This window comes from Hyperolius riggenbachi, chromosome 9 (genome assembly GCF_040937935.1).
Source record: "Hyperolius riggenbachi isolate aHypRig1 chromosome 9, aHypRig1.pri, whole genome shotgun sequence".
Classification (NCBI taxonomy): Eukaryota; Metazoa; Chordata; class Amphibia; order Anura; family Hyperoliidae; genus Hyperolius; species Hyperolius riggenbachi.
This window is the reverse complement of record NC_090654.1, coordinates 229,728,838-229,748,598: the sequence shown is the minus strand read 5'-3', so window position 1 is coordinate 229,748,598 and position 19,761 is coordinate 229,728,838. Positions and strand designations below refer to the sequence as shown.

At 42.3% G+C, this 19,761-nt stretch overlaps 1 protein-coding gene across 4 annotated transcripts in view; it reads left to right on the top strand.

Moving 5' to 3' along the window:
• NUMB (NUMB endocytic adaptor protein) overlaps positions 1 to 19,761 on the top strand; it is a 173,177-nt gene that overhangs the window by 130,324 nt on the left and 23,092 nt on the right. For 3 of the 4 annotated variants that reach the window (XM_068254126.1, XM_068254124.1, XM_068254125.1), the window contains 3 exons: positions 10,401 to 10,433; positions 16,272 to 16,346; positions 17,414 to 17,554. In XM_068254126.1, the coding sequence (XP_068110227.1) occupies positions 10,401 to 10,433; positions 16,272 to 16,346; positions 17,414 to 17,554 (249 nt within the window). The remainder of the gene's footprint in view (positions 1 to 10,400; positions 10,434 to 16,271; positions 16,347 to 17,413; positions 17,555 to 19,761) is intronic. The other variant, XM_068254127.1, reaches the window with a different exon arrangement.

The following is a 19,761-nucleotide window of genomic DNA, read 5'->3' as shown; positions in this document are numbered from 1 at the left end:
GCTTGAAAATAGACCAAATAGTGGAATTGGATCGGTCCATTTTCAAGCTGCATACATTTGCATAATCTTGTGTTAACTCCATTGTTTAGCTCTCATTGACCAACTAATCAGAAGTATGCTTTCCACAGTAGTTATTGAAACCATTTTTTGCCTGTGATTGGTATAATGAGATAGATGCACACACATTGGCTGTACTACATAGATCTCTACATATTATGACATTTAAATGTCATTTTAACACACAGGGTCGGAAGCATTGATCAGAGCAGACCAAGATGTTGGCATAGGTGCATTAAAGCCGACCTGAACTCAGAACTTCCTCTCTGCTCTAAAAGATACACAACGGCATAATAACCTTTCAAGAAAAACATTTCTTTGTTACAGCTGATACAAATTCTGCAATAAATCTGCAGTGTGTCTACTTCCTGCTTTCATGGATGAAGACATTTTGTTAACATCCTGTGTTTATCAGTTAGAGCTCTGCCATGACAGTCAGCTGACACAGTTCAGGGATCAAATACAACTTGTGCCTAGTCACAGATGAGGGGGCATTAGACAGGCTAATCTCTCTAAATACATACAGGGTTCATTTCTCTCTGTTTTCCTTCTGTCCTGTGAGTTCAGGTCCACTTTAATGAAACCACAGCCAGAATCTGCATATGCTTCACTCTGCTCTTCACAGATCAGCCTTAGAGTTGAGTAAACTAATGAAAGCTGTAAATCCAGAATGTCCTTGTTAAATTTGCTTGCTAAGTGGTGGTTAAAATTAATGTCATCCCATGTGGAGGAGAATTACACTTTCATCACCTTGGCCCGTAATGATAATCAGTGCGGTTTAGATGAGTTCGCCTTATTAATATGCTGCCGTAGTAAGCGCTGGGTTTTTTCGGGCTCCATCCCCCTCCCTCCCACCTTCCGTTAATTCTATTCTAATTAAAATGCAACTTGTTGCGTTTAATTCCTCTGGCTTTATATTTTTCTTTCAGTCTTAAAAAAGAATATTCAAATATCTCACATTTGCAACCTTCAAATATTTTTATTCTGTAATGCCGATACTACCATGGAAATATTTTAGAAATATGGTTTAACTGCTGTAAAAATAATTTTAGGATATCTTAATATTGCCTTCCTTTTTTCTGCAGACATGCTCAGTAATGCGTTTATGACTGAAAATCACATTCAAACGACATAAGAGTTCATACTAGTTCAATCCTAATAAAAGGACTGACGTGAGAAGACTATGGAGGCTGCCATATTTATTTCCTCTTAAACAATATCGGTTGCCTGGCAGCCCTGCTGATCTATTTGGCTGCAGTAGTGTCTGAATATCACCAGAAACAAGCATGCAGTAATCATGTCAGATCTAACAATAATGTCAGAAACACCTGATCTGCTAAATGCTTGTTCAGGGTCTGTGGCTAAAAAGTATTGTGCTGGGTACACACAATGCGATTTTCCGGTCGATCGACTATTTCTGACATGTTCGATCGAGTCTCGATCGGTACAGCCGTCGATTTTATCATGTTAAGTATGCAAAATCGACGGCTGTAACGATCGAAACCCGATCGATCATATCGGAAATAATCCCGCCGATTGAGCTGGAAAAAGCATCGTGTGTATCCAGCATTAGAGGCAGAGGATCAGCAAGACAGCCAAGCAACTGGTATTGCTTAAATTGACACTGAAATGGAAAAAAAAGTACGATCTAATGAATTGTATGTTTAGTATTGATAATTAATAGAGCATTAGTAGCATTTTATTTTTTAGATATATAGGTTTTTTTTTTTTTATAACCTTGCATAGTTCATCATATCAAGTCACTTGCAATTACAAGCCATAAGGTGCGTACACACGCACTACGGCCGCCAACGACTGGTCCATCAGACCCTCCCGCTGGGCGGACTTTCAGGCGACAGTAGCGCATGTGTAAGCACTGTCGGCGGACTGATGAGGCTGTTTCTGAACGATCCGCTGGGCGGATTGCTCAGAAACAGCCTTATCAGTCCACCGACAGTGCGTACACATGCGCTACTGTCGCCTGAAAGGTCTGACAGACCCGTCGTTGGCGGCCGTAGTGCGTGTGTACGCACCTATACTCTGTATTTTAAATTAAACTATAACTCAAGCAGTAAAAAATCTTATCTAAATTTGTCTCTGACTGTCTCTTTGATGTGGAAGTGCTCCAAAAACAGCAACCCAGAGCTCAAAGAGGTTCTTAGATAACTGAATTTTGTTTTAGCTCTTCCTGTGCTGGAAACCATATTAGACTCATAACTGCGCTACTAATGTTCTATTTCTTAGCTGTACTACCCATACAAATCACTGATGCAACAAGTCTGACCGACTTTGCGCCCATAACAAGTGTACCCACAAAACACCTGATCTGAAGTATAGTCCCCTGTATTGGAGGAAAGGATGGTCCGTAATGGGGGGGGGGGCACAGATCTGGCCCCCCCCTGCAATCACAGGGGCTTCTCCCCTCTAGTTAGGCCCCTGCTAGATAATGTCATTAAGGAATGGTTGCAAGTCCTGCCCCCATTACGTCACAATTTGTTCAGAGTACAGAATTGCCAGGGGGAGGATCTTTGTTTTCCGCGGGCACTGCTGTGGCAGGAGGCCACTCTGGGGGCCGCTTTTTTTAAACTGCATTTTCCAGGTATGGAGGGCTTATGGATATTTATCCTTTAAAAGTTAAAGGACCACTATTGTGAAAAATGTTAAATGCACTTGTATGATCTGTAGAAAATGTACATTTGTTCCCAAGTAAAATGCACTGCAAATCACTTTTTTCCTACCTCATTGTCACTTACAGTGGGCAGTAAAAATCAGACAGATCTGACAGATTTTGAACTAGTCTATCTCCTCGTGGGAGATTCTCAAGGTTGTCTTTTTTTTCCAAAAGCACTTACCGCACTCAATGGCAATTGCTCAGTTCAACTGCCAAATTAGCATGTAAGTGACTAGGAAAGCCAGCCGGCATCTTTATATAGAGCCTTTCCAGGGGGTGCTTAAGTACAGATTAAAAGAAATACTGAGAATCACCTATGAGGAGATGGGCTATTCCAACAGCTGTCAGATTTTCACTCTCTACTCTAAGCGAGAAAAGTTTTTTATGGTGCATTTTACTTTAGGAGAAATTTACATCTCATACATATGTATTTTAAATTCTACAATTTTTCGAGATAGTGATGGTCTCTGTTTATCTGGGGATTCTGAAGTATTGTACTTTGTTCTACAAACTTACAGAAATATGGGAGACATTGCACAACCTGGTGATGGAGCCCATTGAAGTTTGTGTCCACACATTGTACCTAGCATGTATAATGAAATACTAAAAACATCAAATGTTAGATGCCAAATGCTTCATTAGCATGGCAGGGCTTTGCAAGCTTAGATTGCTTTGCCTAATGAAGAGGAAATAGGCTATGCAGCATTTCTGTTGTCAGGCCTGTTCTGCATCACACAACACTGCCCACAATGTCAGTCTGCAGGGCACAGCTCTGCAGTAAAGCAGGCTTCTATTGGCACGGTTCTCAGTTCACCAGTGTAGAGCGGGACAGATGGTTGATTTCACATTTTCTCCTTCATAATGTATATTGTCTCAATCATGAATTCTTAAGTGCAACATCACTTTGCAAGTTCATGAGAATAGCGAGAGTATGCCTGCTTCTCTGTACTGTGATACACGCAGAGAATGCTTACCTCTTCCTGTATTGTGATGCAGCATAGTATGCCTGCTTCTCCCTGTACTGTGATGCAGCATAGTATGCCTGCTTCTCCCTGTACTGTGATACACGCAGAGTATGCCTGCTTCTCCCTGTACTGTGATACACGCAGAGTATGCCTGCTTCTCCCTGTACTGTGATACATGCAGAGAATGCCTACCTCTCCCTGTATTGGGATGCAGCAGAGTATTCCTGCTTCTTCCTGTATTAAGATACACGCAGAGTATGCCTACCTCTTCCTGTACTGTAATACACGCAGAGAATGCCTGCCTCTCCCTGTGTTGTGATACAGCAGGATATGCCTGCTTCTCCCTGTACTGAGATACACGCAGAGTATGCCTGCTTCTCCCTGTACTGCGATACATGCAGAGTATGCCTGCCTCTCCCTGTACTGTGATACACGCATAGTATGCTTGCATCTCCCTGTACTGTGATACACGCAGAGTATGCCTGCTTCTCCCTGTACTGTGATACACGCAGAGTATGCCTGCCTCTCCCTGTACTGTGATACACGCAGAGTATGCTTGCATCTCCCTGTACTGTGATACACGCAGAGTATGCCTGCCTCTCCCTGTACAGTGATATATGCAGAGTATGTCTGCCTCTCCCTGTACTGCGATACACACTTCACTGTGACAAGGAGTTTAAACCCCAATCTGTAACTGGCTTTAACAGGACATGGGCAGTTGTGTACGGCAAGATTTTTATCACGATGTCAATGAAGTAATTCTCCTGCTTTTATAGGGAAGGTTTTGTTATAAGTGGAGAATGTGGAATTGTTTTTGTTTATTTAGCTTAGGCTTAGCGCACTAAATTGTTACTTAACCTTTTATTGTTTAATCAGAGCAATATTAAATGTTACTTTTAAAAGTTTTTCTTGCTCCAACTGCTTTGCAGCAATACAAAACTTTTCCTAAACTTACAATGTACTAAGAGCAAAATGGCTCCATAGAGAATATGATCTAGTTATAAGTTACCAAGTCTGGAGTATTTGCTTTTCTAATGTTACAAACTTTTCTACAGTAACCGTAAACTGATAATGTGTTCGTGTATACAACCTTACCAGGCCAAAAGAGGAAACCATTTCTGGATTTCATGTATCTAATTTTAATAAAATCAAAATGTATTTTTTGTGTGCTAAGCTATTTAATCACTGTTTCCTTTGCTGAGCTAATCCATCCCCCCTCACAGGTGTGGCATATCAAGGTGCTGATCAGACTGCATGAATATTGCACAGGTGCGCCTAATGCTAGGTACACACCATACACTTTTCTGGCAGATTTACCTGCCAGATCGATTATTTCCAACATGTTAGATCAGAATTTCGATTCATTTTCCAATCGGATTTCCATAGAAGTGAACAGAACTCAATTGGAAAATTGATCCAAATTCAGATCGGACATGTTGGATGTAATCAAAAATTGTATGGTGTGTACCTAGCATTAGACTGGCCACAATAAAAGGCCACTCTGAAATGTGCACAGTTTTGAGCTATTGCCCATTGCTATTGCTGATGGTGCTTCCCTGGGGCCCCTGCAGAGTGATTGCTGGGTGCTTCTTTGTCACATTCACATATAGAGAAAGACAGACACACACAGACACATGCGCTCACACAGTCACACTCCTCTGGCATGGCAGCACATGTGGAAAGGAGGCGGGGCCAGCCAGGAAAGTAAATAGTAAATAATAATTAATACGTGGGATGCAGACACTTGCAGCGTCAGTGTGTCAGCTGCAACAGCAGAGGAGCAGAGTGTGAGAAATGTAGTCTAATATACCAGTGAACAGCTTTACTGCACCCTGGAGTTTGCAGCCTGGATTACATGAATCAAGTTTGCATGATGGTAATTCAGGCAGCAAACTCTAGGGGGCAGCAGTGCTGTAAACTGGACAGCATACAATATTTCTCGCACTCTTTTTCTGATTTGCTGCTGATACACAGACCAAAGAGCTGCAGTGTGTGATCCCACCTATTAATTGTTATTCACTGCTCTCCCGGCTGGCCCCGCCTCCTCTCCATGTGTTGCCCTGATAAGAGTTACAGTGGGGTGCTCACCATAATTAGCCGGGCGTAGCACCCGACTAATAGGGCTTGGGGAGAACACTGCATTGAAAATGGGCGAATCGAATGCCACTTAGGCGAGATTTGTATTTCATTGACCGTCCCTATATGTGAATGGAAAGCATCTAAAACATATTAATATAATGTTTACAAATACCTTGAATAGATGATACAGTGTTATATATAGCTGCCACACCATAAAACAAAAGCAGATGGGGTAAACTCCAGAATGTTAAAAATCCAAAAGTAAAGATTTGGTTTTAGCTTGATGTACCTTCTGCTGCCTCGTTTGGTTATTAGTTGTGAGCTTTTTACATCTAAACACTTTTCCCTTTCATCTGGTAACTTGGTACTGTGTGTGTATTTTGTGTTGGTAGTATAGTAAGGCCAGCCTCACATGAGCAACAGAACGCAAGAGATAGATCCCTGCTAGTAAAGCCTGGTACACACATTCAATTTTGATTGGCCAATCACTGGCCAATTTTACCACCTTCATGTAGTATGATAGATTACCTACACAATCTGTTCATAGTATTCAGTCTGTTGGCCCTCCTACTCCATGAAGGTGGTAACATTGGTCAGTGATAGGCCAATCAAAAGTGGATGTGTGTATGCACCTTTAGTGATTGCTAGCAGGGTTCCATCTTCAGTGTTCTGCTCTGTGTGCAACATGGGCTTATGCTGTAACTCCTTTCAAACTGGCATATAAACATTTGTTTTTTGTTCTGCTGTAGCTAAAGTCTGAATACTATGGATCATAGTGAATGAGGCCAGTTTGCATAGTGTAGTTATGTCCTTTTTCCAAACAGTGATGCGCAAGTTTGCACAATAGTCTGCAGATTATTTTACATCCATTCTTGAGCTTGAACGAGATAAAAGCTGTCCTACCCCTGAACACCTGTTGTGTTTGCCTTTCAGGTGCATATTAACCTTTTAACTCTTGCTTATGTCACTGTCAAGAAAGGAACATATTTCTCTCTCTGTAACACACTGTGCAAAAAGCTGTTATAGTTTTTTTCTACTTATGTTTCTGTGCACTTCAGCTGAATAAGTTGAGTTACAGTGAACCTGTGACTGTTGACACAGTACTCACGAAAGGCTATTTCCCACTGCACACAGTCCAAGAATCACAGTGATCTGAGCTCTCCATTATAAAGCCAATTTTGCGGTTTCCACTAGTGCAATGTGAATCTAGCAAAACCACCAATGCCTTGCTGTATTTTTGTTGCAGTTGTGTTATTTTCTGGCTCAGTACAACTGAATAACACTTTGCAAGCACGCCAAAAATTGCATAGCAAACACACAGGAAAAACAATCTAAAATTATATAATTTGGGGAACTAGCCCTAATATTTATTAGTATCCTGCTTTGGTTAGTTACTGCATGGCGCACTGGTCTTCAGCGATAGAATACTGAAAAAATAATCAGCTTTTACCTAAACTTAAAGGATACCCGAGGTGAGAGTGATATGGAGGCTGCCATATTTATTTACTTGTAAACAATGCCAGTTGCCTGGCAGCCCTGTTGATCTTCTGGTGTAAGCCTGGAACAAGCAATATGGCTAATCCCGTAAAACCTGAGTCAGCTGAGTCAGAGTACCTGATCTGCTCTATGCATGTTCAGGGTCTATGGCTAAATGTATTAGTCACAGGATCCGGAACACTCTCACCTCGGGTTCCCTTTAATTCTAAAATTAACCCTTATTATGAAGCCTAAACTAACCAACACGCTAAGTGGACCCAATATGTGAACCTCAATTTTACATAAACTTAAAGGGTAACTATATTTTAAATCTTTCTGCCTGGAAACCTATGCAGGTAGTCTCTGATTAATAATACAGGTGTATTACATTATTTATTTTTCATCTACAAAGGGTTGCTGAGGTCCATTATTTATATACAGCTGCTGCTCAAGGCATTTTCTGTAACCAGATTCATGATTTTTTTTGCAAGCATATATGAGAGAAGGTTTTTTTTTGTCTTTTTATACTGTATATACTCGAGTAAAAGTCTAGAAATTTAGGTCTGATTCACCTCATAAAAGTAAAGGGGTCGACTTGTACACGAGTCACAAGCAACACTGAGCACACTGAGTAATGTAAGGGTTTAAGGCAGTGCAGTCATTAACCCCTCCTGGGCCCCAAGTGCAGCCATTAACTTTGCTGACTTGAGTCAATAAATTCCAGCTTAAAGAGACTCTGAAATGAGTATAAATTTACTTTTTTAACATGCAGTCATGAAAATCAGTAGAACCGCTGCTATCCCGCGGCAAAATGAGGGGTTTATAACCCCTAAATCCCCCCTGCAAAATCCACGATTTTCTTGGTCGTGGATTTTGCTTGTTATGGAGGCAGAGCTTACGGCTGCAGCTCTGCCTCCATGCACGTCAATCGCCTCACGGATCTCTGCCTCTCCTCCGCCCCTCTCTGTGAAGGCAGATTGCGAGGGGCGGGAGAGGCGGCGATCAGCGGGATTGACAAGCAGAGAGGCAGAGCTACAGCCATAAGCTCTGCCTCATCAGGAAGCGCTCCCCGGAGGTGGGAGAGGGGATTTAGGGGGTATAAACCCCTCGTTTTGCTACGGGATAGCAGCGTTTTAGCAGCGGTTATACTGATTAACATGACTGCATGTTAAAGTAAATTTAACCTTTTCACCTTCCCCAGCATATGATTATATACTTCCCTGTATTTACACAAATATAAAGAAATACAAACACTTGGTTCTGTTTCTATTTTTAGAACATACTAACTCTGTATCTCCATCTTGTGGCCAAAAAGTAAAACCACATTCAAATACCCTATTATACACCTTCCCATAGAAAAATGAAGTACATTTTCATTATTTTTAAAAACCCTTCAAGGTGAAATGGAGGGGAATGAATATTGGAGTCGACTTATACATGAAGGCGACTTTTTTTTGTTTTTTTTTTTGTTTACCCCTCAATTACACATTAAAAGCACATGCTACCAATGTGGCTCATTAATTTAAAAAAACTTCAATTTTTACCCCCCGTTCCTACATTTAAAAGTTTAGAGGCTGCGTTGCCCTGAAGCACAGGACACTGTGCTTCAAACAGTTAGAGAAGTCACACATGCTGAACTTCACACCAGGGCTGTGGAGTCGGTACGAAAAACATCTGACTCCAACTCCGACTCCTCAGTTTATGAAACCACCGACTCCGACTTCGGGTACCCAAAAGTTCTCTGACTCTCTTTCTCCTTAGTTTAATACCAACCAGGGCTATGGATTGGTAAAAAAATAGGACCCCTCAGTTTATGAAACCACCAACCTAAACTCCGACTCCAGGTATCCAAAATTGCTCCAACTCAGACTCCATAGCCCTGCTTCACACCTTGACACTGTGTACGGGCAGTGAGAAGGGGAGGGGGGGTTAACTTCTCGAACATGGCATCCCCTATTACTTTTTGAAACCAGAAGAAACTGCAGGAAATTAAAGATGACATAATCCAGTTTACTGCTGCAGATTGCTATTAAAATACCGAGTGATGCATGGTGTCTGTTACTGATTTTAAGCTTTGTTTAATATTTGCCGCGGAGATCCCTTTAAGCTCACCCTAGACAAGACACAGAACATTTTATACTGCATTTTTCTCCTGGCAAATTCTAAGCACCAGAGCTAGTAGAAGTGTTAGGGAGTCTTGCCCAAGGTCTCCTTACTGTGGCTTACTGAACAGGGCTAGCTGAGATTCAGACTCTAGTCTCCTGTGACAGAGCCCTTAACCAGTACACTATCCAACCACCACCATACACACATAAGTTGTCACCCGATGTGGAAAAATGATTGATTCGTCTTTTATCAGATTCCCTACACACAGCACTTTGATTTTCAATAGATTTCAGAAGGAAATGTCTTGAAAATCGATTGAACCATGGCATTGCACTGCTTGACGGCTCCACAGAGATTTTCCATCTACCACACTAGCTTTTACTGAGTTCATCTCTTTTTACTAACCCTGATACTATCCTAAACCCTAATGGCAACCTTAACCATGACGCTAACCCTAATAAACTCCTGAAAGGCTACACTTACAGAGTACAATACATGAATTACTGGCAGAAAGACTACACCTCCATTCCAAAATCTCACAGCACTCATCACTGTTATCAGGCAGTCTGTATTATCTCAAACAGCAAAGTAGTATAGCAATACTAGAAGTATAATACATGAATGGCTGATGAATGGTTATGAGTCAGTGGGTGAAAAAAAAGTCAGACAAATTGATACTTTTCATGTTTATTTTGCACAACGCTTTGAGCTGAATGAAATTTCAGAAATCTCCAACATTGCCGTAATCTAGTGCCAAGTTGCTAATGAAAAGGGAAGATATGCCAGTGGGCATTAGTTTTTCTTTGCATGGGAAATGGCAGGGTGACAACTTACTACTCCTCTCCTGGCAGCTTTTCCCTGCCTCCAGCTCCTATTTAACCCTCTATTTCCCGTGCATGGTCATAAGGAGTGATGTCATCTGCTTGGTCCTCTACCATTTACTAATTATTCCTGCCCTGTTTGACGCATGTTGATTTAAAACCTTGGGAGATTTGTAGCTTCCAGCAATAATAGTGCTCGACTTGTCCCCTCCCCTGTATCTCCAGGAAAGGAAATTCTTCAAAGGCTTCTTTTCAAAAGTAAGTTCATTGCCATATGTGATTAAACTTATAAGGAGTTACACACTGGTATAGAAAAATCATAGCGATTGATGGCAGCGCTTTGTAATTCCTGCATTATAAGGGACCAGGTATACATTTTCGTGATCTTCAACCGTATCTGTGGCTTATTATTTTTGCAGTTCATTACCAAGTCAAATAGTCAAGCTGATATTTGTATACTAATCATCTGGATTAAAGTAAATGTTTCATTTTTTATTTTTATTTTTTTGCACATAATGAAGTAAATGAAGTTTGCAGAACAAAGTTTTTGTTGTCAACACTTCCCTTGTCAAAGTATTAAGTAGTTGCTTAGGTACATGGATATGCTGATGAACAGGTTGGAGGAGGACAACACTGCTTCGTTTTACTGGATACTCAAGTAAAATTACCTTTTTCTTTGCGTTACCTTACCAGACCTAATAAGGCAGAGAAGAGTTTGTTCATTTTAATATAGCTATTCCGAACTTTTTACTGAAAATCACATACTTGTCTAACAAGAGGGAAGCCCCTGGATCCTAATGAGGTTTCCCTCACTGTCCTCTGCTTTCTCATCGCTGACCATGGGCCCACCAAAGATTACCGATAAGGGCTTGTCTGTAACCTGATCAGGGTCTCTCTCCTCTTCAAGCATGAGCGCAGCCGTACTGTGTCTGCATGAGTACGGCCGTTCTTGCGCAGAAAGCCAGAGCCGCTTGTGCTACTGCGCAGGCATGGTTGTGCTCGCATGGCTGCAGTACCGCCGCACTCGTGCCAGAAGAGGAAAGTGGCCCTGATTAGCTGAAGGGTCCTGAGCAGCAGCGGGAGAACCAGACCACTGCGGAGAAACACTCATGTGGATCCAGAGGATTCCCTCTCATTAGGTAAGTATGTGTTTCTCTTTTAAGGTAGACTTGTAATGCAATCAAACTCCAGCATCTTCTTGTTCACTTCACTGGCAGAACACTGTAAAAATAATAGTTAATTTTTATAATAAAGTTCACACCAAAGTTTATTTGCTACAGTATTGGCAACACATCTGGCACTTGCTGCATGCAAAGTCTTTCAGCCTTTTCTTGGGCTTCATCTTGATCAGCATGGTAATGGCAAAAAAAAAAAAAAAAAAAAAAAAAAAGTAACTTTTTCTAATCATGCATTCGATTGTGCTGCTAACACCAATCTGGTGTTTGATTTTGATTTTTTTTCTCCCGGCACTAGTAGGAACCTCTCCTTACTGTCCCTGATCATCAGCACACCCCTTCAGCTAGGCAACAACTGAATACTTTGACACGGAAAATGAAACCAAACTAAAGTCCTTGCGTCACAAATTCAAACTGCATTACGTGCTAAAAAGTAAAAGGCTTACTTAGAAATTCGTACATACTTCTGTCTTTATATTGCATTATTTTACCAGGTACACTTGGGAAGGTACACTTTGCCTATTTTGCTATGAATTCTGTTTCCATTACAAGGATTTCCAGAGCCCTAATATTTTTTGTAAGCAGGAATTTCAATGGCGGCCATTATTAACATAAATGAAATGAGTGCTATGGTGTTGGTTCTATGTTCATGTGAAAATGGCATCTAGGCATGGTCTCTCTCAATTGCTGATGAAGACTAAGAGGAATGACAAAAAAAAAAAGATGATCTTTAAACTCCTGTTCATTGACTCCCGCTCTTCCAGGATTATCCACAGTGGTCTAATGTTTAAAATTCAGTTTATAGCAGTAAACCAGTTTAAATAGGGTGCCTGTTCAACAGTAAAATAATGAAAAGTTTAAGGGCCCTTTTACCCTTGGTGCAGTGCAATCTTTCGCAATTGCCCCACTGCCGAAAAGTCGCACCGCGTGTTACAGCCGATGTGCAGCAAAAGCAGTGAGACATACTTTCCATTGATGGTATGCCTCACTTCCGGGGTTACTGCACCATCGCAATTGTTACTCTGGTGGTGGCATGACGGGACCCACGGCAAGATGCCGCACTGCATACAGTGTGATAGCCCCATCAGGCTATCAATGATTTTGCTACAGGATGCAACGGTTTTGTGTGATGTGACGCAATGCGCATGGTGTAAAAGGGGCCTCAAGTGAGAGGATGCTCGCATTCAAAACAGAGCACTCATATATAAATATGGCAATGAGAACATTGACTTATTTGGTACTTGTCCGTTAGCCGGGCGCATCCGGCAGGTGGCGCTAATTACTATTCCTCCTCCAGGCCGACATGGATAGTAGGGAAAGATGGTAACTCTGGTGGAGTTTTGTCGCCACCTAGAGGATGTGCCCGGCTAACGGATAAGTACCCTTATTTTACATACGATTGTCTGGACCAAAACAATATCATTACTTTTATCATCTTAAAGATATTTTTAAGTAATTGGTGTATTACTTATTAGTGATAGATATTTATCATTGTTCCAGACTTCTATTTGAGATGCAATTAATCTGGCAAAGCACTGTAGTATGTTACATAAAGCCTTTTTTTCTTTCTGCCTTATCTATGATCAGTGACCTAGCTTAAAGGGGTTCTTTCGCGAAAAAAGTAGGCAGTTAAAAAATGTGACAGATGACAGGTTTTGGGCCAGTCCATCTTTTTAAGGGGGATTCTCAGGGCTTTCTTTGTTTTCAACAGCATTTCCTGAACAGCAGTTTAACTGCCAAAATAGCAAGATACCAGCCGACCTCCCTAATCACTTGCACACTATTATGTCAGTTAGATTTTGCAACTGTTGTTCAGGAAATGCTGTTGAAAACAAAGAAAGCCCTGAGAATCCCCCTTAAAAAGATGGACTGGCCCAAAACCTGTCATCTGTCACATTTTTTAACTGCCTACTTTTTTCGCGAAAGAACCCCTTTAAAGGTAAGCATCCTCCATTGAAATTTTTTGTTTAATCCGGCACCTTTTGTCCACCTGATTTACCTAAAGCAGTGGTCCTCAAACTAAGGCCAGCGGATTGAATGTGGCCCCCTGAGGCTTTTTTTTTTTTGCACACACACACACACACACACACACACACACACACACACACACACACACACACACACACACACACACACACACACACACACACACACACACACACACACACACACACACACACACACACACACACACACACACACACACACACACACACACACACACACACACACACACACACACACTATTAATTATAGATGCGGTCAGCTACATTTTTAAATATTGGTGGTCTGCATACAGAATGCCAGTGCTGGCACCACCCATCCACATGGAAGCCAGAAAGCAGTCATTCGTTGGTTTCCAATCAAATTCCACATCAGGTGACACTGCTGTCCAATTGGGCTGCAGGTTGTCATCTGGGTATGCTTCACTGTCTGGCCTGCAAAGACTTCTGCATCATTTTATGTATGTTCCGGCCCCCCCCAGCAGTCTGAAGTATGTTGTCTAGGCCCTCGACCCAAAACGTTTGGGGACCCCTGACCTACAGTAACAATCTCCTATCTATTTGGATCCCACTGTCTCTGCTAAGCAACATACATACCCAGTACCATATTTCACAGGGAATGGCTCAGGTTAATAAATATTTGATTGTTAACTCGTAAAGTGAAAGGGAAGTTGATGAGAGGAAACATCATGGCAAGTCTGCTACCTCCTGCCTGAAAATTTGACCAAAAGTCAAATATTTCAAGGAGTGTTTATGGAGACTTGGGGAATGAGGAGAGGAACGGACAATTCAGTTATTTGGATCCAACATGAACTTACCTCTGTGCTTACCTTTGCCTCGGGTCAGGTATGCTTTAAAAAAGTATGTGAGGGTTATGTATACAACTTCACTTAACTGTTACATCTAGCATGTTCTTCCTTGGAGGATTTGTTTAGTTCAGGAAGAACATCCTTCTAGGGCAGTGTTTCACAAACCTGTCCTCGTGACACCCCAACTATGCATGTTTTGCAGGCAACCTCACCTATGCACAGGTATTGCAATTAGTGTCCCAGCTACATGGAATCCACCTAGCTGAGACATTAACCCGTGCATTGGTGAGGTTGCCTGCAAAACATGCACCGTTGGGGAGTCACAAGGACAGGTTTGAGAAACCCTGTTCTAGGGTTACCTGTTGCCTAGCTGCAGTGCTCACAGTTTAAACAGAACTACATGCTATGCATCCCACTTACAGTTCCTTAAAGAGACACTGAAGTGACATAAAATTCACCTTTTTATTTTAAAAAATTTCTTTTACATCACTGCCCTAACTAAAACGCTGCATCCCCGCGGCTGAACACTAAGTAAATCCCCCCCCCCCCAAAACTCCCCCCTAACTCTCCCCCACAAAATCCACAAATTTCTTGGTCATGGATTTTGCTGCCCCGGGAGGCAGAGCTTTCAGCCGCAGCTCTGCCTCCATGCACGTCAATCCGGGCGTATCTCCACCTCTTCCCCACCCCTCTAAGTGAAAGAAGACTGAGAGGGGCGGAGGCGGCGATCTGCGCTTATAGACTTGTGGAAAGGCAGAGCTACAGCCAAAAGCTCTGCCTCTCATGGAAGCGCTCCCCACAGTGTGCCCCGGGGAGTTTGGGGGGGGGGGAGGGATTTAGTTAGTGTTTAGCCGCGGGGATGCGGCATTTTAGTTAGGGCAGTGATGTAAAAAAGATTTTTAAAATAAAAAGGTGAATTTTGAGACTTCAGAGTCTCTTTGTATGCTTCTGCTACTGTAAGCTCACGTCGTCCGGTGATGCACAGCATGCTTAACATTATTCCGATGGTATCCACTTGCACAACGATAATAAAGTATCATTGTAATATAGCCATGTTGGTATGTGATTGTATTTTGTGTTGCAGCACAACTTGTTAGTGTGAAAGTCGGATTATACTCCCAAAACTACAATTTCAGTAGCTATTCTACTTTAAGCTTTTCCTATTATCTGCAGTGTAAATAAAGGTTTTTACACACAGGGAATATGTGGGAATGCTTCCAAATGTTCTTTTATGCAACTAAGAGTAGTTGCTGAAATTTTTATTTATGGGAGTATAATCCCACTTTAAAGTAGCCTAAATCAGAGTTCCCTAACCCTGTCCTTAAGGCCCACCAACAGTACATGTTTTGCAGAAAACCACAAACATTCACAGGTGGAGTAATTAGTGTCTCAGCAGAGCTGATTTAACTACCTCTGTGGATTCCCACAAAACATGCACTGTGCGTGGGCCTTGAGGACAAGGTTGGGGAACACTGGCCTAAGTGATGTTAAAAGCTGATGGAGTTAACAAGTAGTATTTTACAAGATTATTGCAAATTAAACCTTTTCAAAATGAAGATTTGTGAACCAGAACATCATCCTCTGTGTCGCCACCCCTACCTATTTACAAACAGCTCATGTGAAAGTCGACAGAAGATAAATTGTCACAAAAGGCCACAGGCCACAAAATTGTGCAAAGAATGTACTATAAAATATGCCAAACCTCTGCTGCCTAAATGCCATTTTTCAGCATGGTACAAATTTTACTAATAAAACTACCGGTGTAGTAACTCCTTATGAATGTGTGACAGTTTACTCAGTTCTTGGTAGATTCTCCAATCCAGGTAAAGAATTTTTATGCAGAATTCTTTCCATACCTTTGAATAACTTTTGTAGTAGATGTATTCCCATACTTCCCTTCAAAATACCACTTTACATTTTTCTTTGCAGTGCTTTTTCTGCCCCTCTCCTCTGCTTTGGTGAATGAATTGGCATGGATCTTGGGTGAAGAGGGGCTGACTTGCTTATATACTTCTAGTTTTGATTTGCTTTTTTCCTAGGCTGACTAGGAAAATACTCGTTTGCAAGACTAAGATTGTAACTATTTTTTTTTCTTTCTTTCTTCCTTAGACAGGCAAGAAGGCAATCAAGGCTGTGCTGTGGGTTTCAGCTGATGGGCTCAGAGTTGTGGATGAAAAGACAAAGGTTATATATTTGATTTCTTTTAAATTTATCTAATCGACCTTCCAAGTGGAACCTATGCAAAACATTTTTCCTCCCACTCTCTAATCTAGTCTTAAATTGACTAGAAATTTTTACAATGCATAAGTGCATTACAATGCACTTTCATAGGCTTGGTTCACAGAGACGATTAGATGACTGTAAATGATGGCTGTGGCGCTCATTGTTTAAATGCTGTCCATTCAGGTGAATGGACAGCAGTCATGTTCGCTTACCGCCATTTACAATAGTTTGCAGTCCCGATTTTTCACGTCACCTGCGTGAGGCTTAGCCATGTGGATCATTTACTGACACGCTTTTGTGTCCTCCTCCGGGGGCGAAAAACACTGCATGCAAGGAAGCACCACTTAAAGCCGACAAATGCTTTTACAGAAAAGCATTTGTCAGCTTTAAGTGCAACAAGACGCTCGGCAGCTGCGGTGGGCCAGTTCTGATATCTGTCTGAACCAAGCCTTACCTCACCCGAAGGTTTGTTACTTAATTGTTCCCCGAGCCCATATAGGTCTTGTTGGTTTCAGCAGTTCCAGCTGGAGATGTTTAGAAATGCTATCCTCTCCTCCCACCAATATCTATCATAAAAGCAATCCTGAAATAATCGTCTCTATCCACCCCCCCCCCCCCCTCCCTTTTTCCAAAGTGAGATACTTACCTCAATAGTAAGAAGCCTCTGAGTTATCCTTCTGGTCCTTTTTCAGCTCACCGCTATATCTTCTGTCTGGGAGCGTTGCCTTGGACGAGCACATTTACATGCCCATTGTAGATGCACTCGTTCACGCCCACACTCTGGGACAGAAGAAACATAATGGACCATGCTGAACCAAATATACTGTATTTAGAGGAACCCAGTGCTGGATCGGTTGGCTGGAAAAGGACCCGGGATGCCTGTGTATTATACAGGTATTATACAGAGGCTTCCCACTATGGAGGTAAGCATCTAACTTTTTACGAAATGGACTGGGTGGCTTTAGAATTGCTTTAAATTATGTCTAAATGTCTTAGGTGGTAACGTGCTGTTTTACTTTATTCCACAGGATCTTTTAGTAGACCAAACAATAGAGAAAGTGTCCTTCTGTGCTCCAGACAGAAACTTTGACCGAGCTTTCTCATACATCTGTCGTGATGGAACAACGAGAAGATGGATTTGCCACTGCTTCATGGCTGTTAAGGATACGGTCTGTATAAAGAATATTTTTTTTTTTTTTTTTTTTATAGAAATTATATTGTGTAGTTCTGTAGCTATGTTCAGTATTTAATGTACTCTGCGACATTTTACTCTTCCAAGCCCTATCCCAGAGAACCACATCAATCCCTGCCATGTTCTTATGAGGACCAGAAAGTTAGAAATGGGCTGTATGCATGTTGGGTTAATGTGGCTCTGTAAAATGTATAAGCCATAGGTTATTTAGTTGTGATGCATCATGGGAAACCACAGTTGCTCACTTAAAGCTAAATTATTGCAAATACCTTCTGTTGTAAGAAGGCTAATTATACTCAGCATTGGTTTTTAGTAGGAGTGTTCAGTGCATTTGTGTACAAAAAGCATACATTAATCGGCTCTCTAGCTCTGATGCGGTGTAGAGTCTACACTGTGGCTTTCCGCAGTCCCGAGCCAATCTATGCTTGCCATCGCAGGCTCGGGTGTCATGTGACAGCTGAGCTTCCTCCTATCAGTAAGGAGCCAGTTTCACCTGGCTCCTTACCAGGTGATCACTGTGAGCCAATCACAGTGATCACAGACGCAGAACAGAAAAAAAGGCTCTAGTCCTTAAAGGGAAACTTAAGTCAAACAAAAAAAATTAGTTTTACTCACCTAGGGCTTCCAATAGCCCCCTACAGCTGTCCGGTGCCCTCACCGTTTCCCTCCGATCCTCCTGGCCCCGCCGGCAGCCACTTCCTGTTTCGGTGACAGGAGCTGACAGGCTGGGGACGCGAGTGATTCTTCGCGTTCCTGGCCACAATAGTGCCATCTATGCTGCTATAGCATATATCATATAGCACCATAGAGGGTGCTAATGTGTCTGGGAACGCGAAAAATCACTCGCGTCCCCAGCCTGTCAGCTCCTGTCACCGAAACAGGAAATGGCTGCTGGCGGGGCCAGGAGGATCGGAGGAAGACAGCGAGGGCACCGGACAGCTGCAGGGGGCTATTGGAAGCCCTAGGTGAGTAAAACTCATTTTTTTTGTTTGACTTAAAGGGACACTTAAGTCAAAAAAAAAAAATTAGTTTTACTCACCTAGGGCTTCCAATAGCCCCCTGCAGCTGTCCGGTGCCATCGCCGTCTCCCTCCGATCCTCCTGGCCCCGCCGGCAGCCACTTCCTGTTTCGGTGACAGGAGCTGACAGGCTGGGGACGCGAGTAATTCTTCGCGTTCCTGGCCACAATAGCGCCATCTATGCTGCTATAGCATATATCATATACCATATAGCAGCATAGAGGGCGCTAATGTGTCTGGGAACGCGAAGAATCACTCGCGTCCCCAGCCTGTCAGCTCCTGTCACCGAAACAGGAAGTGGCTGCCGGCGGGGCCAGGAGGATCGGAGGGAGACGGCAATGGCACCAGACAGCTGCAGGGGGCTATTGGAAGCCCTAGGTGAGTAAAACTCATTTTTTTTTGTTTGACTTAAGTTCCCCTTTAAGGGCCCTTTTCCACTAGCAGTCGCTAGCGTTCGCGCTGAACGCTAGCGATTGCTGAATCGCAATTTCGCCGTTTTCCCGACGTTTGCGGCCGCGATTTTGCCATGCTATGCACTGCATAGCAAAATCGCGGCAAAAGTCGCTCCGCGCCGCGATCGCGATCAAGTAAAAAACGAATCGCGGTAGTGGAAATGACCTACCGCGATTCCTATGTTAAAAAGCAAACCGTAGCGATTGTAAAATCGCTAGCGGTTTGCGTTTTTGCGATTCAGCTAGCGCAAACGCGCTAGTGGAAAAGGGCCCTAAGTGTCCCTTTAAAGGGGCTAGAGCCTGCCGTCCTAAATGGGTTATACCATTTTTGAGATAATTGATTTTGTACCAAAGTACTTACATACTTGTATATGCTGAAGTATATCATCTGCAAAAATTGGTTAATTCTAATATTTGATCCTTTTTAATTTGTAAATAATAAACACTCAACTACAAGTCCACACAGGAGACACAAATAATCATGCCATGTGCCAATATAACCATTTCATTCCCCACCCCCCTTTTCAAATAACACATTTCCTGCACCCTGTTAACAAATCTAGTCTCGCTTTCCCAGTCATACTGCTTAGTGGTTCATGGAAGCTCATACTGTAGAATAGTGTTTTAGCTACTTGTTCTCCACAGCTGCTTTCATCTTCCCACCCTCGTGTTTCTATTCACATCATCAGCTTTTATATGATGTCACATAGCCAG